The sequence below is a fragment of the Panthera onca genome, chromosome B1 (assembly GCF_046562875.1).
Source record: "Panthera onca isolate mPanOnc1 chromosome B1, mPanOnc1 haplotype 2, whole genome shotgun sequence".
NCBI lineage: Eukaryota > Metazoa > Chordata > Mammalia > Carnivora > Felidae > Panthera > Panthera onca.
Genome location: NC_138342.1, coordinates 178,955,083 through 178,981,239, shown reverse-complemented (window position 1 = coordinate 178,981,239; position 26,157 = coordinate 178,955,083). Strand labels below are relative to the sequence as shown.

Below are 26,157 nucleotides of genomic sequence, written 5' to 3'. Positions count from 1 at the left end.
TCAGCATGTTTGTGTTCAGCATGTTTGTGTTTTCTTCCATCTGGTGCTTGCCATCTTAGCCACAATCCCCCCCCCTAGTCTTTTGGGACCTTGATTCTGGATAATTGATTGTATTCTTATAGCCGTACTGGCCTCTTCACCCCCAGTTTTTTCATCGTAAGGCAGCAAATAATTATATATGGCCCCCTGAACCTATAAATCAGGGGTTACTAATCTATTTTTTTTAAACTTTTTTTTTAACGTTTTATTAATTTTTTGAGACAGAGAGAGAGAGCATGAACGGGGGAGGGTCAGAGAGAGAGGGAGACACAGAATCGGAAACAGGCTCCAGGCTCTGAGCTGTCAGCACAGAGCCCGACGCGGGGCTCGAACTCACAGACCGCGAGATCGTGACCTGAGCCGAAGTCGGACGCTTAACCGACAGAGCCACCCAGGCACCCCATACTAATCTATTTTTTATGGTGCTATCACCAAGTTCTTAAAAGAAAAATCTCAAAGTACAAAATTCATTGCAATTTTCCTTGGTTAATAGTCATAATATTAAAAACTTTTTTTAAAATTTTTATTTATTTTTGAGAGACAGAGTGTGAGTGGGGGAGGGGCAGAAAGAGAGAGAGGGAGACACAGAACCCGAAGCAGGCTCCAGGCTCTGAGCCGTCAGCGCAGAGCCGGATGTGGGGCCCGAACTCACAAACCATGAGATCATGACCTGAGCTGAAGTTCGATGCTTAACCGACTGAGTCACCCAGGCATCCCTAATTATCATAATATTTTTAAAAACTCCACTGGTAAGCAGGAAACCACCCTGCCTCCCCAGGCCATTTCATGTTAGATCAGTATTTGCATTTTTTTCTGACTGGAAATAAAAGATCTTGGGACAGGTGATGGCAAAAACAACAACAACAACAACAACAACAACAAAAACAAACAAACAAAAAAAACCTCATTGTTCCCCTCCTCACTACCCGCAAAAGCTTGCATTTATAGGAGAGCTACAGGACCGCCAGGTATTCAGGGGACACCAAAAGATGAGAAAAAAGGCCACGTGGAAGGAACAGAATGTGGGTGCAGACGGCTCGACCAGCTTGCAGGGAGCTGCACCTTGAGAGAGCGGTGGGGGATGGTAGCAACGGCCCTGAGCTGGTGGCAAAAATTAAAGAGCCGTGTTACTTGAACTAGTCACTTCACTTCTCTGAACTCCATTTCCCTTAAGGGACAGGATGGTAGTAGAGGTGTAGCAGGCAAGCCAAAGCAGCGTTCTGATCCATCGCAGCCACCCGCCACCGCCAGCTGTGGGCAGCTAAACCGTTTTGCGCCTCAGATTCCCCATCTGTAAAACCTATCTGCCCTGTGAGGATGTGAGGTCATGTAGTTAATGCACCCGAGAGTCTTGTTGCATACTGAATGCTTCATCGATGCGGTTACTCTGTGTTCAAGATCACGCCTAGGTCCACCTCCCTCTCCAGCTATCTAGCATTTGAAGAACAGTATCTTCATTGTCCGTCCCTCTGACTGGATCATAAGCTCCATAAGGAACCTTATGTCCCGGGCCAGGCTGAGGGTGAAATCGGTGAGCACGGGTGCTCACAGTAAACGCAGGCATCAAGCCTGCGCCTGAAGCCGGGACAGGTGAAAGGACTTGCTCCAAAGGCTGTCCTGCCACAACCAGGACCAGCTGGTTGCACTGCAGAATAGGAGCAGGGGGTGGGGCGACACCTGCGTTCACAGCAGGAGACGGGGCAATACCTACCTTCACAGCAGGGGGCGGGGCGGTTCCTACTTTCACAGCAGGGGGCGGGGCAATACCTACGTTCACAGTAGGAGGCGGGGCGATACCTACTTTCACAGCAGGGGGCGGGGCAGTACCTACTGGGCGGGGCGGTACCTACTTTCACCGCGTAGGTGCTGCCAGGGTCCTCGGAGCAGGTGGCGCAATAATAGATGGCGTCCCCCGAGTCACAACAGGGCCTGTTACAGGTCAGTTTGAAGAGTGACCAGTTATTCTCGTTGAAGTGCAGCTCCTTTTTCTGGCCGCCCATGAAGAGGTCCTCACACTTGGCTGCGAGGCGCACCAGGGACTGGGCATAGAGGCCCCCCAACTTGGCATAGGTGCCCTCCTTGCTGCTGATGCTGCCCAGGAGGCTGTGGAGCTGCAGCTGGGTGCTGCCGGTGGAGGCCTGGCTGGACACGCTCAGCTGGGAGGCCGAGGGGACCCCTTTGCACTGGAGGCTGGGGCTCCCGAAGCCGCTCTGGCCGCCCGCCAGCCCTGGTGCCGGCACCCAGTGGCCGTTGCCTTTGAAAGTTTTCTCCAGGGGCTCAGAAGAGGAGAAGATATGATGGTGGCGGCTCCCGGGGCTCGAGGAGTAGCTGAAGTGGGACTCTTCGTGGGCACAGACGTTGGTTTCGGAGTGGCTGAGGTTCAGCTTGGGACTTGCTGTTCTTGGCTTGGGGGAGCCTTGGGTCCAGAAGAAGCCATCAGGCGAAGAGGCCGCTCGGCTCACTAACTTCTTCTGGGGGAGAGGCGGGGGCTGCAGGGGGCCGCTGGGGGACACATCCTCAGTGGAGCCCGAAGGAAATGGAACAGGAGCAAAGAGTTTCTTCCCGCTGCTGGTGGGGGAGTGCGCTGGCTCAGAGGAAGGGCCTGAAATTGAGAAACAGCAACAATCAGGCTAAGAGGCCTATGCCACTCAGTTCCAGGGCCCTGCGGTCACAGAAATTGATTTTACTTGTTATTTATTTCTAAGAGATAACATATGCACAATGAACACAATTCAAAATGCAAAAAAGGTATCCGGTGCCTTTGAAGTCAGCCTCCTACCTTAGCACCCAGTCCCCCTCATCAGAGGAAGCCACGCTGGCAATTTCCAGGGATCCTTCTGAAGATTTGCCAAACAACCCAGACAAATGCACATGCACACGTTTACACAAAGGAGATATTTTACATCAGATGTGCAGATCTATCTAATTCTTTTTAATAGCAATCCCATCATATACCATCATGTGCAAGTATCAGGATTTATTTAACCAGTCCCCTCCTGATGGACACTTAGCTTGTTTCCAATATTTTGCAAACAATGCCTGCAACAACAAACTTGAACACGTATTTTGAATGGATTTTTTAAAAGTCAGGTTTATAGAGCGTACAATTGACCCACAATAAAAACAATAAAAACACCCTGGTTGCCTTGGGGGGCTGGTATGTGATTTTATAAATGAAGAAACAGATCTTAAGGGAAAGCAAGTCTTTCCTAGATGCCAGTTCCCAGAGTGGGGCACGTGAATGCTGAACCTGACGGGGGTGAGGGACGGGGATGGCCTCAGCCCCCCACCCCAAACTGCACAGAACATGGGGACATTCAGAAATGTCATAGACAGTGAGCTGAGGGCCAGTCTAGACAGGGCAATGACTGGACTTCACTCTTTGTATCAACGTATGAAATGGAGGTTTCAAACCAATGAAACAAGAGTTTGGGTAAAAATATTCAGGGAAGAAGGCATGGCAACTGGGGACAGAAAACAGCAAACTGAAACAGAACTCATTTCTTTCATTCTGAGAACTGACTGGAGGATGTCCCCACTATTTTGATAAAAGCTTCTAGGGAAATAACAGGAGCGTTAACTGTCTTCACAGGTCCTAAAATGCATCCTAGTATCCCAAGGGTTAAAATGTGAGAAAACTACGGGTCTGACGTTCAAGGACCTAGGCACTAATGACACCTGCCGCTGAGTTCATCGAGCCATGTCATCCTAAGAGCAGGGCATGCAGTGTCCCTCTGTGCCTCTCCCCACCTCAGCAGCATGACTGGAACGCAAGAGCTACAACAAACACATAGGTCCCAGGCAAAGAGCAAAAGGCCCCAAAGGGAAGCAAAGTGTTAGTTTTGTGTTGATGCACACGATCTTTCTGGCGCGGCTCCTGAATAGTTAACGATTTTCTTTGCCCACACAGAGTTGCCCTCTGCTTTCTCCAACCAAAGTGCGGACTTCTAGAATGGACCCCCAAGGAACAAACACGGGCACCAAGCCCCACAGATCAACACGGGGTCTCCTTACTTTGGGGTATCCCCTAGGGAGGAGGCTCCCTCTCGCAAGGTGACAGACCACGTCATCAGGCTCACCTTGCCCACTGACATCCAGGCCCAGCCTCACTGACCAGAGCAGTGTCCGTGAGTGACCGCAGGGGCCTCCCGTCTAGTACACGGCAAGGCGGTGTCCCCCACACCGACACCTTCCTCCCCTGGCTCCGCTATCACTCTCACGGGACCCGGGAGAAAGCACAATGCTGCTCACGCTCCCACATCTGCAGGAGGCAAGCTCTCTTGCTTCCCAGTGGTTTTCCAAGAGCGCAGTTAAGTTTTCCCTCCCACCTCACCCCTGCATTGCTAATGACGGGCGGGGCACCTTCCAGCAAGGCTGAATGAGGGATTTATACCCTTCCAGGCCAGACTGATTATAAACCAAGCAGCAGCGGCACAGTCAGGCCAGGCAACTTTACACACCCGTGTATTTTCCCCTCACGGTCTGAAAGGGGACTGGTGAGAGCCAGCCAGCTGGAGGACGGGAGACCCTGATCGCAGCAGGTTCTGGATCCCTGGGGTCTATGGGTTCCTCCCCACTCTCCCCAAGAGGCTTTTCTGCTTCCAAGGGTGCAGTCAGCAGTGGAGGCGGATGAAGGCTAGGGCTGCACAGTCACTTCGTCTCCATCCTCCCTTTAGCAGAGGCTGAGAGAAAGGGGAGCACCGGTGACCAGCTGCTGGACTGCAAAACGGAGGAATAAGACCCCTTGTATACGGGGCTCTCAAAGGACACTAAGCCTCAGCCACCAAGTACCCAGGGGATGAGCAAGAGGGTGACTGAGTGGAAACAGGTCCATTTCCCGACCTTTCTGCATTTTGGACGGCAGAAGTCTGTGACCATCAATCTGATTCTCCATTTGTTATCAACAGGCAGAAGATGGAAGACGAGGGGAGGCAGGGGAGTGTGATCAGAGTCTCTGGTCAATGCTCCTTCTATTTCTAACTTTATTTATTTATTGCATGAGAGAGAATGAGAGAAAGAGAGAGAGAGAACACGCAGGGGAGGGGCAGAGAGAGAGAGAAGGCTCCTGTCAGCACAGAGCCCGATGCAGGGCTTGAACTCATAAAACGTGAGATCATGAGCTGAGCCGAAACAAGAGTTGGACACTCAGCTGACTGAGCCACCCAGGCACCATTCTGGTCAGTGCTTTAATCAGTGCCTCCAGTGACAGGGACAGCCTGCCTACAGTGAGGACTCCTTCCAGTCCCCAGTCCCCGGGTAGTTTCTGACAAATCAGTTTTTTGGCTAGTCGCCTCTTTAAGCCTTGCACTTACTTCCCCATTCTTATTGGTTTGCCTTCCCTGTATGGCTCTCCATGACGCCTGCAACATGTCCTTTTCTGCCTCTACCTGTGACCTGGGGGTAGACAGCGGGATGAACCCCTAACTAGCTGTTGCCCTCACCGGGCTGAGTTTCCTCATTTAAAAATTGACCAGATCGCACCACAGTGAAGGTCCCTTCCAGCATGAATAGTCTACAATTTCAGCTACTCTCTCCATTTTCAACTTCTTCCAGCAGGCATTTTGTCTCAAAGCTGCCCCTCAAATAAAAATACCTCTAGGCAGATAGCTCTCCTGCTTCTCTCGCTCTAGCTCCCTCAGCTGCCCCTGGTTAACTTTCCAACCTATAAGGGTAGCAGGAATTAAAAAAAAAAAAAAAAAAATCTGTAACACTTCTTATTCCCTAGATCACCAGAGGGAATCAGGAGGTTCTGCTCTCACACCAAAAATAACTTGTGTGTGTGTTCAGGCAGTTGGAAGGAAGTGATTTTCTCCTTTATCCAATGGATGTTCTCTTGCTTTCCTGTGGGAACTGCATTAGTCAGTGGCTTTGATCAGATCTATAGGTAAATCTGGCAAGGAGTTCTGGGTATTAGGTGGAGTGTGGTTCCTTCTCCTTTATTTCTTAGCTGCTGTGTGTTTGGTCACCCAACAATCACTGCACAAAGCCCGTCCTAATTAGTGGACAGCAGGGCCTGAGAGGGCTCCCCCACCCGACCCGTCCCCAGCAGGAAGGGCTACAGTTACCCAAACCTCACCCAGGGAAGTGAGGCTCACCTCAAATGTGCACTTTACGCATATAATTGGGCCTTATGTACACATATTGTGATTATGAGGTAAAAAAAAAAAAAATGCCTAGTTCTGTAACGGGCACACCTCCTTCCGACCTGAGGCGTCCTTTTTAACTTAGTTTCTTAAAATGTTTCTTTTAATTCGGAACCACAGCTGGTGAGGAGACCATACTTCACTCTGATAGCCTCTGGGCACCTCAGGATCACATAACAGCTCAGCCCGTCATATTCTTAGGGCTACTCTGAAAGGGGTCAACATGTGGCCCTTGTCAATGAAACTGATTTCTCCACCATGGGACAAGAGGTACCTCCTTTCTATGGGACCAGAGGGCACCCCTAAAGCCCCACTCTGATTCTACCATTTTCTTTACTCTTACATGGAGCACTTCCTCCGAAACATGGCTGGAGGTAACACAGTAGCTAGATTCTCACTACAGTTGACCCTTGAACATGGGCTCAGAATGTGTAGGTCCGCTTATAGGTGGTTTTTGTGTTTTGTTTTTTTTTCTGGTAAATACAGTACTGTAAGTGTATTTTCTCTTCCTTATGATTTTCTTTTCTCTAGTTCACCTTGTGGTAAGAACGCAGTATATAATACAGAGTACAAAATCAGCTTATGTTATCAGGCTTCTGGTCAACTATTAGCAGTTACGTTTCTTTAACTTTTTTTTTTAACCTTTATTTATTTTTGAGACAGAGAGAGACAGAGCACGAATGGGGGAGGGTCAGAGAGAGGGAGACACAGAATCTGAAACAGGCTCCAGGTTCTGAGCTGTCAGCACAGAGCCCAACGCGGGGCTCAAACTCACAGACCGCGAGATCACCACCTGAGCCGAAGTCGGACGCTTAACTGACTGAGCCACCCAGGCGCCCCATCAGTTACGTTTCTAATAGAAGCTACTAAAGCCGTGGATTGTTGACTGTGCGGAGGGGTCTGGTGACCCAACCCCTCTGTTTTTCCCAGGGTCAACTGTATTTGACCACTACACTCTGCATTTAGAAGAAGAGCGAGAAAGAAGAGGGAAAAAATATGTCTTGACACCTAAAATAGTTGCAAAATCCACAGGCAAACCACTGGTTCAGAAAAATGTGCCTAAAGAAAATGCTGAAAAACTCTGGCCAACAGCCCATATTCTCAGGACTTAGATTCAACAGCAGTGAGAAGAATTCAAATATATCCTGGTTTTATGCTGGTGTTAGATCACCCTGTTTCCAAATTCTGGCTTACAATTAAGAGTGTCAAAAAGGGTGAGAATGGAAAATACTTTTCTGGGAAGTTTGCCTCCATCGTAGTTACATCATTGGTAGGTTTTTAAATGACTTTTTGTGCTAATAGGGCCAGAGAGCTCCAAACCCCAGTTCCTAAGTTTTTCTTCCAATTGCCAATTCTGCATATAAAGCCCGGAGCCCATCATAGAGCAGAACACCTCTGTCTCTCTTCAGTGTGTGTTTCAGAGAAGAGAAAGCGTTTCTGGTGGGGAAACTACACATCGCATATGGTACACTGGGTGGGATCTTAAAAAGACCGAGGAGAAAGTATACTAGTTTGCTGCCATTATATTTAGAAAGCAGAGAAGAAATCAGGATTTCAATGGTCAGGATAAACAGTCCAGGCAGAAACGCAGGCCAGAAGTTCAAATGTAGCACTGTGACGTTTTCTTTATTATAGAGTCCTCTCTTTTTGCTGGCTTTTAATAGGCACTTTCACTGTTCTCCAGGGCCAAAATGAGAGGTAAGCTTATGGAGGAAGTGGTCAGTCCAGTTTTGAGCTGTGTGAATGAGGCTGTTTGGCTCCCTTAGTGCACAGCTCTGCCTTCTGACAGCAGCCGGCCAGAGCAAATGTGGCGCAGAGGGCAGAGTCACGGCGAGGGGAATACCCCACCGAGCTCCAAATTCTTAGCTTTTGGGTCTGGCTCTTCTCCCACCGCGGGTAAGGTACAGCAAATGGAATTTTCTTTTGTTTGAAAAACATGGAGTGTTCTATGGATCTTTTTTTTTTTTTAAATGAGGATATAGATTATTGGCTGGAAATGGCTATACAGAGTTATCCATTCAGTCAGTCAATATTTCCTGAGCACCTACTAACTGCAAGGCATAGGGAACAAAGCAGATGGAAAAAACCTCTCCTACAGCCCGTGGCCTTGTTCAAAGAAAGCCATCTATGTGGACACCTTGCCACTGGTGCCCAGGAAGTGGCACCCTTTCAGGTTTCTGCCAAACCCCCTCTTCTCACCCCAGGAGACATGAGGTGGGTGGCGGAGGGGATGTTCTAGCCTCACATGTAGCTTTTTCCTCCAAAGAAAAACTGTGCAAACTCTTGTTTGATCACACAATCAGACAGGGTCAACATTAATTGTTAAAAAAAAAAAAAAAGGCAGCGAAGTATTCCTTCAGAAGGAACCCTGGCTCTCTCAAGAAGGTAAACGTGGCCTGAAAATGGAAACAGATTCTCAACATTCCACAACTGGAAGGAAAACGTGGCATTGGTGAGGAGCCTCTCCGGAACACTTGATCATCCTGAGAAACAATAATCAAGATGTGAATGCGATTTATATGTAAAACAGGAGAAGCACTGTCTCTCAGCTTGGAAAATGGGCCCATGGAAAACGTTCTGTGCCAACAGCCCAAGCGTGGCTCCAGAACCCTGCCTTCCGGTCTCCTGTGAGAACACAATCATTTGGGGTTGTTTTCCAAATTAACAGTAAAATTAGAAGTTAGTTCAAACCACTTTCACATGCTGTTGATGGAAGCGTAAATTGACATTTTATGGGATAATTTGGGAACATCTATTTAAAATGCATATAGGTTTTGACTTATCAGTTCCACTTCTATTTTTTTTTTAAAGCTTATTTATTTATTTTGTGTGTGAGAGTGCGCGTGTGCATGCATGTGCAAGTGGGGGAGGGGCATAAAGACGGGGAGAGAGAGAATCCCAAGGAGACTCCACACTCAGCACCGAATCCAGTGTGGGACTCGATCGATCCCATGACCCTGAGATCAGGACCTGAGCTGAAATCAAGAGTCTGACCCTTCACCAACTGAGCCACCCAGATGCCCCTTCTTCTTCTAAGAATTTATCTTTCAGATATGTTCACCAAATTATCTCAAAGTATGTCACGGGATCTTATTGGAGACTGGTAATGAAAATCACCTAAATATGCATTGTTAAGAGAGGGGTTTAATGAATTCACACAAGGACAAAATATACAGCATTTAAAAAAAAAAAGAGGTAAATTTAGAGGTTCTGATTGGAAAGACTTCAAGATACATTAAGTATAACAATGTGTCAAATTGAAGTTTATGATATTTTAAAAATACGGATAAAAATTTCTGAGAGGACATAGAAAAATATGCTCAAAGCATGTCAAAGGTGGGAGCTGGGACAGGAGGTGTCTGATGACTTTGACTTTGCCTGTCATATCTTTCCCTGGCGTGTGAATTTTTATCATAGACACATACTGACTTTAGTGACATAATAATATATATTTTAAAATTCAGTGTGGGGCACCTGGGTGGCTCAGTCGGTTAAGAGTCCGACTCTTAATTTTGGCTCAGGTCATGATCTCATGATTCACGGGATCAAGCCCCATGTCTGGCTCTGAGCTGACATCGCAGAGCCTGCTTGGGGTTCTCTCTCTCCCTCTCGCTCCCTCTCTCTCAGCCCCTCCTCTACTGACTCTCTAGCTCTCTCTCAAAATAAATAAATAAGCACTAAAAAAAATTTTTTTTTAATTCCGTTTACAAGAAATAGTTTAAACTAAAACAAAGCTTCACTTTCGTGATATTGTATGGGCTCAGGCCACAGACAATCTTAAAAACGGAGGATCTTTTCCTTTGGGATAGCTTCTTCGTCCTTTACTAATAAATCTCCCTGAACAGAACCCGGGACTCAGTCTGTCTCCAGGGGCGTGGGGGATGAGGAGGGCCTAACCGTGTGAGGGCAAAACACCAAATGTAATATATTAGACCAAACCCACCAGTTTAGGATCCAGTGTTCTGGCAGCCAGAAACAATAATAGCCAGAAGACACTATTTTCAGCTGGGGAGTTTTAGATGCCTTTTCAGGGCTGCTTTTTTTTTCTTACAGAGACTCAGGTAACAGCCTGAGTAGGAGAGCAAATGCTCAGTGAAGGTCAGGCTGTCACTCCTTCTGACTGATGTCTGATCTTTGTGGACTTACTGCCTCTCCTCCTGACAGATCCGCCCTCCCCTCCCCGCCCACCTCCCCGGCTTGATTTTTCCCCACAGCACTTCCTGCCATCTGACACGCCAGCTACTGTAGCCCTTTATCTTCCTCATTGTCCATCTCTCCCCACTGGAATGTGACAGAAAGAACTGGGCAGGTTTGGTGACTGAGGTATGTTCAACATCTAAAGCTGTGCCCAGCAGCACAAGCCTTGGATTTGACAAATATCTACCAAATCAAGGATGCGATTAATGGGTATATTTAAAAAATCCTCTTGGCATCATTACTAAGAAAAACAAGCTGACTACTGTCAAGATTATAGTAAAACCTTGGTTTGCAAGCGTAATTTGTTCGGAAAACGTGCTTACAATCTAAAGCACTAGTATATCAAAGCGGATCTCAAGAACCACTGGCTCCCTTGTGATCATGTGACGTTCGGCATCCCGTACTACTTGTATTGCAAGACATCATTTGTCTATCAAGTTAAAAATTTTTCGAAATGTTTGCTCGTCTTGCAGAACACTCACAGAACAAGTTACCCACAATCCAAGGCTTTCCTGTATTTCGTTAACTTGGCTGTATCTCTGGTTTGCCAGTTATAAAAATACCAACACTGACCTGGCACATATCTTCATGTGAATTTACACCTATATTCGCTGTAGACCTCTTATCTATTGCTTGTGCCAACAGTTTCAATCCAAGAGAGCACTCTCTAATCTCCCGTACTGTGGGGACCTGGCCTCCATGATGCCTGTTAAACTGTGCAACTGAATTTTAATGTTATCCTAAATCAAAAAGTTAAATAATCTTAATGTGCCATTGGGTTTGTCTATTTAAAAGGAAGCATTTGGGGGCACCTGGGTGGCTCAGTCGGTTAAGCGTCCGACTTCAGCTCAGGTCATGATCTCACGGTTCAGGGGTTCGAGCCCTGCGTTGAGCTCTGTGCTGACAGCTCGGAGCCTGGAGCCTGCTTCAGATTCTGTGTCTCCCTCTCTCTCTGCCCCTTGCCCCCCCCCCCCCCCGCCTCATTTGTGCTCTGTTTGTCTCTCTCAAAACTAAATAAACATTAAAAAAAATTAACAGGAATCATTTAAAGCCCAAGAGTCTTCCGATGACTTTCTTTCTCTCTCTTCCTTTATCTTTTTCTTTCTTTCTTTCTTTCTTTCTTTCTTTCTTTCTTTCTTTCTTTCACTTTCTGATGACCATTTGTGATGACTATCTAGCTGAGCATTTTGCCTCCCATCTATTCACTACAGATGACCTCTTGGCAACATCCATGGATCTGTCCTGACACATGCAGTTTGTCCCTCCCAAACTGAGCATAAACCAAACAACTGCTTAGATGGATTTTTCCTGCCACTGAGTTGACTCACTGTTCAACTGAATTGCCCATATAGACAAATGGGATAACAGATGTGCTTTGAGGAGTATGAGATGCCTCAGAAGCATAAAGAGGTAAAATGAATTTTGATATAAAAATATACAATTTAGACAAACTGGTTTCCAAAATGCAACAAAGTTATAGATTCCAGCTATGTTTGCTCTTCTTATAAAATCTATTATTATTATTTGCCACAAAACCCAAATAGTTGAAAACTAACTTTAACCACTAACTCTGATAAGCTTCTGAGAAATTTACATAAACTGTTAGGATACGCTCTGGAATGACTTTGTCCTCAACTCACTTTACTGCAGATATAAATAGCCTGCAGAATGCATCTTTTTCATTAGCGAATTCTTCCTGACAAACCAAATAGTCTAAAGATATCTTTTGACTTCATATATAATATTAGAGAAGTAGACACTACATTCTGGTCTCCAGGAACTTCAGCTTGAATGAACTCTACCTCTCTTATTCAGCTCCCCTCTTTCAGCTGCAATATTAGTCACAAAAGGCGTGATGGGTAAATATTTCAATATTAGTTTTATAAGGTAAAAGTGAGTAAGAATTCATGGGACTGAAAGATGACTGTCCAGGAACAGATCTACAGCAAGCTGCCTTGGTTAATGAGGAGAAGCAGACTGAGAGCTTCTTACATTTCATGACCAGAGAGACAGAGAGACACAGAAAGAAGAGAGAGAGAGAAAGAATAGAGAGAGAAGGTGTTGGTCTCTTGCCAGCTGCAAAGCATGGTCTGGGGTACAGAGCCATCCACAGGAGCAGCAAATAGAAATGGTTCACTCTAAGGACCCAGAGTCTGTTAACAAGGTATATACTTTTCGTTGATCTAGGAATCCAAGTTTTGAAGTGCATTTCCATTGCAGAACTGGTTCATGATAAAAGAAGAACCATGAAAATACATTCATTTGGATTAGAAAATGCCCGAGTTAGGTGTCGCCACTGTATTCCTAATCCCCAATGGCTCCGTATTTCCCACTTCTTCCTTAACCTACAAAGCTCTTTCCTCCCTCTCCCTCGTCAGTTCTAATCGCACTTGAGACATGAGCTCAAGTGCCATCTTCTCCAAGCAACTTCCCTGAACGCTTCCTCAACCCTCACTGACTCCTTTCTCTTCTGGAAGCCTTGATAGCATTCATGTTCTGGAAAGCCCAATCTCCTAGCTTAGACAAGCCACCCATGTGTCATGTGTTTTAGTCTTGTCTCCCTAGCTAGACCTTCAGAGTCCTGAGAGCAAGAGTCATGATTTGCTGGTTCTGAGAAGCCACGTACCCAGGTAGTTCGGGAGAGTTCACATCAAGGCGAGCTGGCTGGTGGCCAGCGGGGGGCTCCAACATACACTGCTCCCTCAGAATCACCCATCGTCCCCCAGAAAGCACGTCAGGGCACAGGGTCCAATGGTTCACGTGCCCCGCCCAGCCCTCTGTGGAATAATCCAGCTCGTAGCATTTTTGCACAATGGGATGGGAAAAGGGAAAAGATGAAATCCCAGGAAAATCTGCAGAAAAAGGAAAGCCTCTTTTGCTATGTCCCACCTAATCGAGATTAAGATATTTCCTGTTTTTAAGTCTGAGCTTTCAGAAGTTTCCCATAAGAACACACCACAGGCTGACTTATGACACATGCTTCAGTGTTAGCAGTACTCATCTCTCAGACGGAAAATTGTTAGTGATCGTGAATTCATGACGGAAACCTCGACTCCAAAATTGCCTACTGGGAAGAAATGTGTCCACAGGAGCGAGAAAGGCCGTCGTGTTAGCACATGTCGAAACATCACACGCTAAAGGGAGTTTAAGAGAAATGCAGCAGAGGAGACACACACACACACACACACACACACACACACACACACACACAATGTCGAAATAATGAGAGGTTTTACTATTACCTGTCCCAACTACAGAAACACAAGACTTCCTTCTGAGGAATATGCCCAATCGGGACATACCCACATTACTACGCCTGAGAGCTTTATCCAGGGAGTGGGATGGACAGTAGACTAATGAAGCCTCCGTGCTTTAATACAACAAACATTTATGCAAGCACCTGCTGTGTCCAAGTAAGCGTGTGCATGTGTGTGTGCAATCATGCACATAAGAGGGCAAACGAGCTGCAGGAGGGGGAGAAAGGACAGAGAGAAAGAGAAGCACAGAGGGTGAAAACTTGTGGTTGGCATGTACCTAATCCCCTGAGAAGCAATCCCGAGGACAGAAATGGAGAGCAGACCTATATATAAATGGCTTATCACCCAAGGAATCAGGAGTCTTTCAATATGCTTTCACCTTGAGCTTCCTCCGCCTCGTTCCACAGGGACGCAATGTATGTAAGTAGAAAGGGCAGCACGGGACGAGGCACCTTGTCCTGTATTCAAGAGGGAATTAATGTCCACTGCTCCTTGGTGGAGTCCACCTCGTGGGGAAAACAGGACCGAGACAGTGGGTCTAGTTCAGCCATTCCAAATCCTGGCAGCAAGCTGAGGGCTAGCCTTCCAGACTTGGGAGAATCTAAGCCTCCCCAGCAAGGTCGAGTCTGTTACCTCCATCGCTGCAGGTCCTGGAGTCCGAGGCCAGGCTGTCAGTGGAACCCGTGGTGAAGCCGACGTGGACGCCTCTGCAGGGAGGGCTGAGGCTCTCTGCGGAGCCCTGGCTCACTTTTTCCAAATCAGAGCTACTCTTGTTCATCTTTAAAAGATGCCTGGAAGAGGCAAGAACACACAGTAAAAGCAATTAGTTTGGTTTCCATTCAAAAACCAGGCCGATGGATCATGAGCCTACTATGCTCCTGAAGCCTGATAATACCAGCAAGCTTTGAAAAAATGATTCTGGGAAGGGAGAACACGGACCCTTTTGGAACTTTATGCACATGAATGGTAGGAGAGTTCTCCAGTGTAGTTAGGAGGAGTGAGTCTATGAAATTGAGACAAATGCCAAAATCATGATTTGGGAGGAACTGCCATCGTATTCTTGACCCCGTCTACCAAAACATTTATGTCACCTACTGTACGGTGTATAACATCTCTACAGAGAAAAAAACCGAACACGATCACACAAATCAATGTCTGGAGACATACTGAGATTGGATAGTTTGTGCAAAATCACAGGATAAGCGAATTGCAAATTGGGATTAACGACGTGGGATTTCTTTCTGCCTGGTGCTCTCCTGACATAGCTTCAAAGGGTCTAGTTTGTTCCTTGGAATCAAGGAAAACTTTATATCAATGTAACCAGACCTCTAGTGCGATCCTCAGAAACATGTTAACATAACCTTTCTTCCTGAAGTGCAGAATCTGCCCTTAGGCTTTCTACGAAATCTTTTGTTGCATCTCTAAAGACACCGTGACCAACAAATCAGGGACAGGAACACCAAGTCCAAGAAAAAAATTACTTGCCTCGGAGAAAACACTGCCATTATCAGATAGAGCGGTGTACCTTATTGATTTCTCCTTCCCCCTTTTCCAAGGACTACATGAATATTCACTCTGACCTGACATTTTCGTCACAAAGTGAGGCAGGCCACAATCAATCCGGCTCTTTCCCTGTAGGTGGTAACCCAGATTTGTCTGAACTGGTATTTCCTGATGACATTCCTGTTCCCACTCGGGCAGATCTATATCTCGATATCTGCTGCAGGAAATATACAATGCAGTATTGATTTGGCATCAGAACCGCCTTATTTCATGCACATGACCTTACAGTCAAGAATTTATCGATTGTTCTTTGTGCTCAACATCGCCAGGCCCTGAATTAGTCTTCACAGTCACTGAGATCCCTTGCTTATTACCAGAAAGTTTAGAGAAAGTCTGTTAGCCACCATGAAAATACTCGCCAGGAACATGTCCTTCTCCACACCTCCAATTCTTAGAGCCACAGTAAAAACCTTTTTAAAGCTGTCAAGTGTAGTTGTTTTGCTTTTGTGGGTTTTTTCAGTGTTTATTTTTGAGATACAGAGAGACAGAGAAACAGAGCACGAGCTGGGGAGGAGAAGAGAGAGAGGGAGACCCAGAATCGGAAGCAGGCCCCAGGCTCCGAGCTGTCAGCACAGAGCCTGACGCGGGGCTCAAACCCACAAACCACGAGCTCATGACCTGGGCCGAAGTCAGACGCTTAACCATCTGAGCCACCCAGGCGCCCCTGTCAAGTGTAGTTGTGACAGTGATGGCAAAGGTTGCAACTAATAATATTGCTTACATTTTAATGTCACTGTAGGGATCTGGGAAATATCAGATCTTTAGGAAGTGCTGTGCCAGTAGATTATCTTTATTTTACCCTCTGGCAAAATAAAATCATAGAAAAGTTTTGTAAATTATTTCTATTCTCATCAAATCTCAATAATGACTTTTGCAGATGATGCCTAGATACAAAGTTGTGAGTAATGACAACTCCTCGGTCTAAGAGTGAAGCCAAGTAGGCGGCAACACAACTACCCTGCTCCCCTCCAAAATGGCCTCTGGAGTCCCTCGGTTCTCAGGCCCAGAGAATTGCCAAGGGAGAAATTCCAGCACCAGAGCTGCTGAGCTGGCAAAGCTCCCCATTCTACAAACTTAGAAAAACACTGAATGAAATGTATATAAAGAGATAAAACTAAAAAATACATAAATGTGTGAGTACACACACACACACACACACACACACACACACAGTTATTTATAGCAAAGCACCGAGAGGAAGAAAAATGCTGGGTGCCAGATCAAAGAGGGAACTCAATACCAGAACAGTGCAAGGGACACTTCAACAAAGTGCGTTTGCTGTAGGTTCTGGAAGATGCTCTTTATGAGGTTAAGGAAGTGTATTTCTCTTCCAAGTTATCTAAAGTTTTATATTCTAAATCATTTACAGTTATCAGATTTTAGCAAATGCTTTTTCTACATGTATAAAAAAGGCATACTGTTTCCCTCCTTTATTTTGTTAATGTGATGATTTACATTAACAGCTCTTCTTAAATGAACCCACGCTTGCACACTTTGTATAAACTTATTTTAGTACACATTGCTGGATTCTTTTTACAAGTATTTCACTTAGGATTTTTACACTTACATTCAAATGTGAGGTTAGCTCATAATTTTTCTTTCCTATACTGTTCTTAACTAGTACAAAAGTATAAAGGTTAGCTTAGAATCATAAAATGAATTGAGTAACTGTTTCTTTTTCTCAATCACCTTGCGTAGTTTATAGAAGATAGGGATTATGTGCTCCTTGAAAGATTACTGAAACTTGCCTGTAAAACAAACCATCTAGACCTGGTTGCACTCTAAGTGGGTCAGTACATATGTGTTTCTGATAAACTTGCAATCATGTTTTGAGGACAGAGATCCAAGAAGCAGATCCATGTACAGGAACTTGCTGTGTGCAAATGTAGTGTTGTATCAGTGATTGAAGAACAAACATGTCAGTTCATGGTACTTATACACTAGCTATTTGTAACAGGCCAAAACCCAAGATTTAAAATCTGTTAGAAGAAAAAGTTTATGACCTTGGGATAGGAAGGATCTGTTAAATGAAAATTTTTAAAAAGTAGAAACCATAAAGGAAAAGATAGATCAACTTGATTCTTTAAAATGTAAAGCTCCTGGGGCTCCTGGGTGGCTCAGTTGGTTAAGCCGCTGACTTCGGCTCAGGTCAAGATCTTGCACTTGTGAGTTCAAGCCCCACGTCAGGCTCTGTGGTGACAGCTCGGAGCCTGGAGCCTGCTTCAGATTCTGTGTCTCCTTCTCTCTCTGCCCCTCTGCCTCTCACGCTCTCTCTCTGTCTCTCTCAAAAATAAATAAACATTAAAAAAAAATTTTTTTTTAAAGATTAAAAAAAAAAACGTACATCTCCTGGGGAGCCTGGGTGGCTCAGTAGGGTAAGCGTCCAAATCTTGATTTTGGCTCAGGTCATAATCTCATAGTTGTGGGATCAAGCCCCAGATAGGGCTTTGTGCTGAGCATGGAGGCTGCTTGCGATTCTCTCTCCCTCTCTCGGCCCCTCTCCCCCTCTCTCAAGAGAAATAATTAAATAAAAATAAACATTAAAACGTAAAAATCCTCTCTGATAAAATAAAGACACCATAAAAGGAAAAAAGCCAAACCTGGGACTGGTACCCATTTGTACCCAAATGTACACACATTTGCAATCTATATAACTAATAAAGTATTGGTATTCAGAATGTTAAAAAAAAATCAACAGACAAATGATGCTATTAAAAAAAGGGCAATGGGTATGAACAGGTAATTCACAAAAGAAAAAATATGAAAGATCAATTGACATATGAAAAGATGATCAACTGTAATCAGATTATAAATACATAAAATGAGATTCCATTTCACATCTATCAGATCAGTCTGGCAATATCAGGTTTTGTCAAGGATGTGGGAAAATGAGAACTTTCTCGCAGTGTGTGGGACTGTAGATTGGTGTGTACACACATACACACACACACACATACACACTTTGGATATATATCTTTGAACAATGTTATTTAAATCACTAGTAGTGAATGAATGGCTAAGTCAATTTAGTGAGTCATGGCACCTTACCAGCAGTTTATTTTAACGAAATATGCTATATGACCAGAAAATATGAACATGTTATAGTAAGGATTTTTGGAATGTTTTGTGAAACTTTTGTTTCAGGTGTGTGCTTGTTGGAGCATGATAAAGGCTAAAAACCGTTGCTCCAGAAAAGGAGTCAACAAACATTTCCTTAAAGGGCCAGATGGTAGATATTTTAGGCTTATGGATCATACGATCTCTGTTACAACTACTCAACTCTGCTGTTGAAGCAGGAAGGCAGTCATAGACTTCGTGTAAGTAAATGGGCATGCTTTCCAATAAAACTTTATTCACAGACACAGATGACCACACTGTGGATGGTAGATGCCTAACTCCTGATCTAGACCAGTCTTGTCCAATAAAATTACAACACAAGTCATATATATAATTTTAAACTTTTCAGTAGCCAAATTATAGGTGAAATTATTTTAATGATATATTTATTTAAGAAGATATATAAAAAATATTGTCATCTTAATATGTAATGGGGATAAAAATCATTAATGAGATATTTTACTTCTTTTTTTTTCAGTCTAAGTCTTCAAAATCTGGTGTGTATTTTACACTTACAGCACAGTGCAATTTAGACTAGCTGCTTTTTAAGCTGTTGGCTACTGTACTGTACATTGCTGATCTAGAGAAACTCACACACGGACAAGGTTATCCTCGATGTTACTAACAGCAAGAACAGAATCATAAAACAGTCCAGTGTCCATCAATAAAGGAATGGATACATTGTGGTATAGTCTTAAAATGAAAGATGAGAAAGCATTCAAAAATAAATGAACTTGATTTTGAGGTACTGATATTGAAGTGATCCTTAAATGTTAATGTTAAAAGTAGCTTGCTGCAAAGCAAAACCACAATGAGATGGTCATCTGACACCAGTCAGAATGGCTAGCATCAAAAAGACAAGAAATAACTGTCGGCAAGGCTGTGTAGAGAAAGGAACCATCTTGCACTGTTGGTAGGAATGCTAACTGGTGTAGCCACTGTGGAAACCAGTATGGAGGTTCCTCAAAAAATTAAAAATAGGAAAACCATATGACCCAGCAATTTCTGGGTATTTACCTAAAAAAAGAATACTAATTTGAAAAGATACAAGCACCCCTATGTTTACTGCAGCACATTTACAATAGCCAACATATGGAAGCAATCCAAGTGTCCACTGATAGATGAGCAGATAAAGGAATAAGGAACAGGTGTATATACACACCATAGAATATTACTCTGTCATAAAAAAGAATGATAACTTGCCTTCTGTAACAACATGGATGTACCTAGGGGGGTATTATGCTAAGTGAAACTAGAGAAAGACAAATACCATATGAGTCCACTTATATGTGGGATCTAAAAAGCAAAGTAAACAAACAAAAGAAATAGACTCATAAATGCAGAGAACAAAAAAAGTGATTGCCAGAAGGGAAGGAAGTGGTGAGGGGGTGGGGGGTGGACGGTTGAAAGAGGTGAAGGGGATCAAGAGGTTCAAACTTCCAGTTATAAAATAAATACGTCACAGGGATGAAAAGTACAGCATAGGGAATATGGTTGATCATATTGTAATAACTTTGTATGGTGACAGACGGTAACTACACATGGTGAGCATTTCATAATGTACGTAATTGTTGAATCGCTATGTTTATAAACCTAAAACTAACGTAATATTGTATGTCAATTATGCTTCAATGAAAGAAATTTCTGCAAAAAACAAAAAAAAAAAGTAGCTTGCAAAAGGCCTCGGGTACAACGTGATGCCATTTAAATACATTTTAAAAGTACGTAATGATGCTATAATTTTTTTTAATCATATATAGAGAGTAAAATGTAGAGTAATACTCCTCAAGTTCAAGAAAGTGAACACTCTGGGTAACAACGGGAGACTGAAACAAAAACTGGATACAAAGTGATCTTCCGCTGTGCCTGTGATGTTTTATTTTTCTAAAATGGCAAAATGTTAATAATGCTTGAAAAATCTTTGGAGGACACATAGGAAAGTTATTGTTTGAACTTCACTGTGTGCTTGAAATATTCGATAAATTGAAAACGAGCATTTCTAGGAGGAAAGGAAGTCCCTAGGACCTGCATGAGCCCAGGTCAGCTTTCTTGTTCACCTGCTGCTGACTGTCTGAAAAGGCAAGGAACAGGAAGGATGACCCAGCAGGCCCCACAGCAGGACAGGCAGATTCAGTGAAGGTTAGTTGTACCCCAGAATAGCCTTACGGGTGGAAAAAGTTACTTCTCAGACTGAACCATTCTTCTGAGACTTCAGAAATTAGTACTTCCAAATCTAGTCACAGTGAGGGGGAAGTCACAGTCTTGAACTCACCAAGTGAAGGCAGACAAAATAAGATTATTCTTTGGTTGCAGGGTAAACCTTCTGCAGTGTGCACGTGTGTGTTGCATGTGCGTGCGTGCGTGTGTGTGCGTGTGTGTGCGTGTGTGTGCGTGTGTGTGTGTGTGTGTGTGTGTAGAGAAGTGGGGAGCTTCCAAAAGTAGACCTCGGTAAATCTAAATATCTAAGCACAAGTGGAATTTTCAGGTTTCTGGGAATGGCTTCTGGGAATATTACTACTGTTCCTCTACTAAAAAGGCTTAAGAAGTACAGGCTCCCTCCAGGTCACAAAAACTCAGCAGGCATTTGAAATGCTCTGGTGTAAATGGGGAAGGAAAGGGGTAACCCTTTCTCTTACTAGCGAAATCTTGGGACTGATGACTCATTTCTATGAATTGCATCAAAACATCCTGGAAGCCTGTGTCACCTGCCTTCTTAAAAGAATTGCCACTTCAGTGAGGGAATAAGCAAAACTACATCAGATTTCAAAATGAAAGGGAGGCTTGCCATCAAAGCGGAGACTGGCAATCAAGTTGTTTCTGTGTGTCCTATGTATGCAACAGATTTCTCAAGGATCCCTGGAAAAGGCTTAATATTCTGAAGGTGACTATTCTGAGCCCTACTGGATTGCTCTATCAGACATAAGGCCAAATGACCACAGTCAACAACGCACAAGACTCTACTGATTGTTTTTAAAGGCACTTTCCCCTCGTTAATGATAGTTTGTCTTTCAGAAAACGGGTGCAAACCACCTATAAGATGAAATCTGATGTCATGTGATTTAAGGAAGTGGCTTCAACGGGCCGAAACCACACACTCCAGTCTTTCCTCTCTGGGTGGTAAATAACATTCTTATCAGCTGCAGGGCGAGCGCGGTCCGCACAGATGTCTTTGCTCGCGCAGTGTGATAAACGATTTGTTCTTGCTCAGACTTCCTTTCCTGCCTCCCGTTGATTAGACACAGTCACAGGAGAGTCGGATGAAATACACGGCCGGTGGCACAGTGTCCTTAGAGAATGAGCCCTGCAGCTGCTGCCCGGTGTTTTTAGAATGGCTTTTCCCCCCATTGTCCTCAGAGAATCCAGCCCTGCCAGGGTTTTCTCCGTACCGTATTGGTAGAAAGCTGGAAAAAAAAATCATCCGGGCGGAAGAGCCATCTGCCAGACTTCCTCATTCATAGGAACCAGTCTCATCTAAAAATACCCCCGAGCTTTTAGAACGTCCGAAATCCTTAACGGATGCCGGGCCCTTTACAACGTAGTAGAGACTGCGTCCCCAACTCTGCATGGCCGCTAGGCTCCTCATAGGACAGCACAGTTCAAAGTGTGACTGCGGCAAAGGCTCACTGTCACTGCCCTCACTTGTGTTCAGTTCACCTGCATTTGGGGGAAGAGTTCTCTGCCTCTGGGGCAGAAGCTGGGAAAACCCAAGTAACACCAGCGTGCAGTTTTAGACCGGGTCTTCAGACCCTGGTCCACAAGCACCAAGTCCTCGGATGGGTCACATTCACTGCCAAGTCTGGTGATGACTCGGGGAAGACCCGTGAGCTAGCTCTGAAAGCACGAACAGGGTAGAAGATTCGATACACATTTTTTTTAAATTGCCAAGAAGAAGTGAAAACAGACGAGTTTTAGATGCAAATAAGTCAAGTCATGCCCAGATAAAAGAATGAGAACCTCTTACCATCCCAGACTCTGGCCTGTGCTGCCGTCCTCATCGGCATGGCCTCCCAGAGCCCGGGGACAGGCTGGGCCAGTGACTGCGGGGTCCCATGGAGCAGCCCTGAGGAGGAGGGCCAGCTTCGGCAGCGGGTGGCAGATCGCCTCGTCAGCCTGCTGTGAATTCACCGCTCAGAGCTCTCCTTTCCCCTCAGTTCCTCTCTGACTTTTCTATAAAATGCACTTCCTGCTAAAGCACAGGAAAGTGGGGACGGCGCTGCCTCTGACCTGAGGCTTTCAATCTCCAATTGTCTTGTTGGGCTCCAAGTTTGAGGCAATTCAAATGCACTCTGAAACACGGCAAGCTTCACCCCACTTATTCTCTACTATTTAGCCACATCCTAAGGTCAAAATCATTGAATGATTCAAGCTGAAACACTGGGTTTGCTCAGTAAATAAGAGCACCGTATTTTACTTCTCTTATGCCTGTATCATCCGCAGTGTGCCCCCTGTCCTGTCTATCCTGAATACCATTCCCAAGGTTTTCCAGAAATAAATTTTGACTGCCTACTCATGGTGAGCACTGTGTTAGGTGTTAGAGATACAACAGTGAGTAGAGGTGATGCCATCCCTGCTTCAACAAACCTACAACCGGGAGATAAATATTTACCAAGCTCCTCTAAGACAGTATGTAGGGGGTTCAATCCAAACCTTCAGAATAGATCTGCAGCCTTGGGGTTGAGCATCCTGACTCAAAATCTTTCTAAAATACTGCTCCCATAATGATGGCTGACCCTGATGAGCCCTACACAGAGCTCTTGTAAGTATTCGTAACCCGGGACACCCCATTAGATCTCGGGTCCTCTGTGGTAACTGAAACACACACCCCAGATATTCTTTGCCAATCTCAATTTCAAATATTCCTCCCCCCCCACACACACATACATACACACACACTGTTTATATATTAGAACATCTGACTGGACTCCTTGTTTGAAAAAAAAAATTACCATTTTGATTAATATACTACTACTTTCCCTCCTAAATCCTTTGCTCTGATTGGGCTAGTCTCCCATTGTCCCCAAAGCACTCTACATTAACTGTCCCCTCCCCACCCTGGCTCTGGGGAAACCACCGACTCTCCCTTTCAAAGCTTTACATTCCTCAAGACCCAGCATCAGTATCACTTACCTACAAATCCCTCCCAAACCACTGCAGTCTTTTCTGGCTCTTCTGCTTCTGCTGGACCTCACACCCAACTGAATCTGATTCACATCACTGGGCATTAGGTTATAATCCTGGTTAGATTATTCTAATTGTTTCATGTGAAATGGGCTTGTTACCACACCCAAATTATAAACTGTTTGAGGAGTTGTATCATAGTCAGAATATACTGGAACCCAGAGGAATTATTAAATAGTTCTTGATTAAGTTTATCTGCCTCTGTTTCAGTAACTCGGTAGCATCTGGGAGGAAAAAAGTTTCCTTTTACAAAAGAATGACACTTGTCCAGCAAAACTTGCAAAAGGCAGGAACACTGTGCGAGCACCCCTCCATAAAGCTGGATTCGACAGCTGAAACTTTCTCATATTTACAAAATACAACAGTCCCCAAATATCCTGAATTTTCACAAATCTTGTGGTTAAAAAAATTTTTTTCTCCAAGAGATGGGATGAGAAAGGCAGATAACTATGCCAGAAAGTTTGTATTGTTTTTATCGTTGGTTCTCTTTGATGAAGCTGTGAAGGGGGTTATTTTCCAAGTATCTATGAGCCACCTGCAAGGGCTAATAAGTCCAGTCTCCTCTGGGGGCACGTTTCCCCACAGATTTATTAGCGTGTATAAAGATAGGAAATCAGTTTCATTTTCAGTCAGGTGACCTCAATGTTCCCCATGGTGCAGGCCTGTTCATTTGCATCTACAGTTAATGCACTGGTGACTTCCACAGTCCACAAGCTGAAACACCCTTTGGTTCAGTGGAAAACCATTTAAAAATAGGAATAAAGCCATATTTATTTTTAAAGATAGGGACGTATACACACACACACAGGAACACACACATTTAGGTCAGTAGTTGGTTTTAGGGAAGGATAAAAATGCTTAAATTGGTCAAACGGAAATTTGCAGGCATTTGTCCTGACTATATGCAGACATACTTTGGCACTGAGAGATACAAATATTTTTAAAAGATGACCTTTCAGGTCTCAGGAAAAAAAAAATTTCCTTAATCTGCAGCCCCCGTCTGTGGGGTAATTTTTGTGTACTTTCCTAGAGAAGCTCTGGGCTGCCAGGTGAGGGAGTGAAGAAGGCAGAGGTTTGGAGGTACCTGGCGTGGGAAGCTGAGGCTAAGGGCAGACGAGGAGCCGCTAAGGGGCAGACTAGGAGAGACCCCGTCACCAGTGCGCTACACTTTCATCTCCAATATGATCATCTAAGAACAGAGGCCTCACGTCCCGGCCTGGAAAGTCAAGGAGGACGGTCTTCCATCCGTTCACACAGGGGCAGAAAGGAAGAGATGAAAAGATGAGTAATGAGTGGACCACCAAGCAGCTGCAATCCACAGAGGGGCACCGCCCGCTACCCACCCCACCTACAGGCCAGCGCAGGAAGGACCCTCAGGAACCATTGGGAAGAGCAGCCACGCAGGCATTTGCATAACTTTCCCGATGGGTTTCAGAGCCACCTAGGAAGGCCTCCGATGTGGTGGTTAAGACCGTGAACACACGGGCTCTGCTGCCGGGTTTGGATCCCGGCTCCACTGCTTCCGGGCTGGGTGCCTTGGAAAGGGCACCTGATCTCTCTGTGCTTCAGCCTCTCATCTATCCCATCCATCCTAAAGGGGGTAACAATAATACTTATCTCATGGGGCTGTTAGGAAGTGTCAATGAGTTAATACTTACTAAGTGGTAAAAACAGCACCAGATACACAGAGGGTGTTACTTATACATAAAGATGAATGGATGGGATGGGGAGACAGACACACAGGGAGACTCCGCCGTCTCCAGTAAACTGGGGGGTTCTAACTGGAGAAATGAGGAAAACAGCGATGGGTGGCGGATGTCACTCTCGTTACCTCTACTTTCGTCGTGGTTCCATCAGGATGAGGCTCCGAAGACATGCATTATTCTAAAATAAGTAGGAAGAACTTCTCTTTCTATCAACCAGACCTCAGTTTGAATGTTCGTATTCACGACCTTGGTAATTTGTAGTGTAGCCCCAGGCTCAGGGCTGACAAAGCCCACATCTGACCAGGTTGCTGAGCTCCATTATACACAAATTTAGCAATGCAAGAACCTCTTTTGTTACATTAGCCTGCCTCCCACCTGCAAAACAGAACCTCCCAGGATTCCTTCCCTGTTCACAGCCCCTCTCTGCCCCCACTGGCGGACTCTGGTGGTTGAGTAAACCATAGTAGTAGCGAATTCTTACTCACCCACTTGGGAATTACTGTTCTACTCCTGACCTATTCCTGTTGGAATCCAGCCACCAATATGATCTGTGCCTGACCAGAATCTTCCTGTTTGTAGATGACTGGTTTTGGCAACCACGCTTTCAGAATTCTCTTTTCCTCTTTCTCTTGACTCAGCAAATGCTCCAGATCCACTTGGTCGACCCAGTTTCTGAGCCCAACTATTGGCTTAAGACCTCTGTGTGTATTTAAATTAGACTTTGGTCCTACCCTGCTGGCTTGGGAGAGTCAGACTATTTGCAACAAAGCCCCTACATGATCTGCTTCTCCACGCCCCACTCCGGCCCAGTCTGTTGCCCAAAAAGGATGAGGTTCCTTTCCCACTCCCAGGTCACTTCTTCAGCCCCGTTAGCTGCTTCTCAACAGCTCCATCACCCAGGCCTCCGTCCTGGCTGGCACCTCCCCAACCTAAGTAAGGATTGTGGTCACCCAATTC

General features: G+C 45.0%; 1 protein-coding gene across 4 annotated transcripts in view; it reads right to left on the bottom strand.

Moving 5' to 3' along the window:
* The window catches only part of PRAG1 (PEAK1 related, kinase-activating pseudokinase 1), a 52,116-nt gene that overhangs the window by 7,288 nt on the left and 18,671 nt on the right, over positions 1-26,157 (bottom strand). For all 4 annotated transcript variants that reach the window (XM_060653114.3, XM_060653115.3, XM_060653116.3 and 1 more), the window contains 2 exons: positions 14,270-14,427; positions 1,890-2,641 (listed from right to left, as the gene is read on the bottom strand). In XM_060653114.3, coding sequence (XP_060509097.2) covers positions 1,890-2,641; positions 14,270-14,427 — 910 coding nt within the window. The remainder of the gene's footprint in view (positions 1-1,889; positions 2,642-14,269; positions 14,428-26,157) is intronic.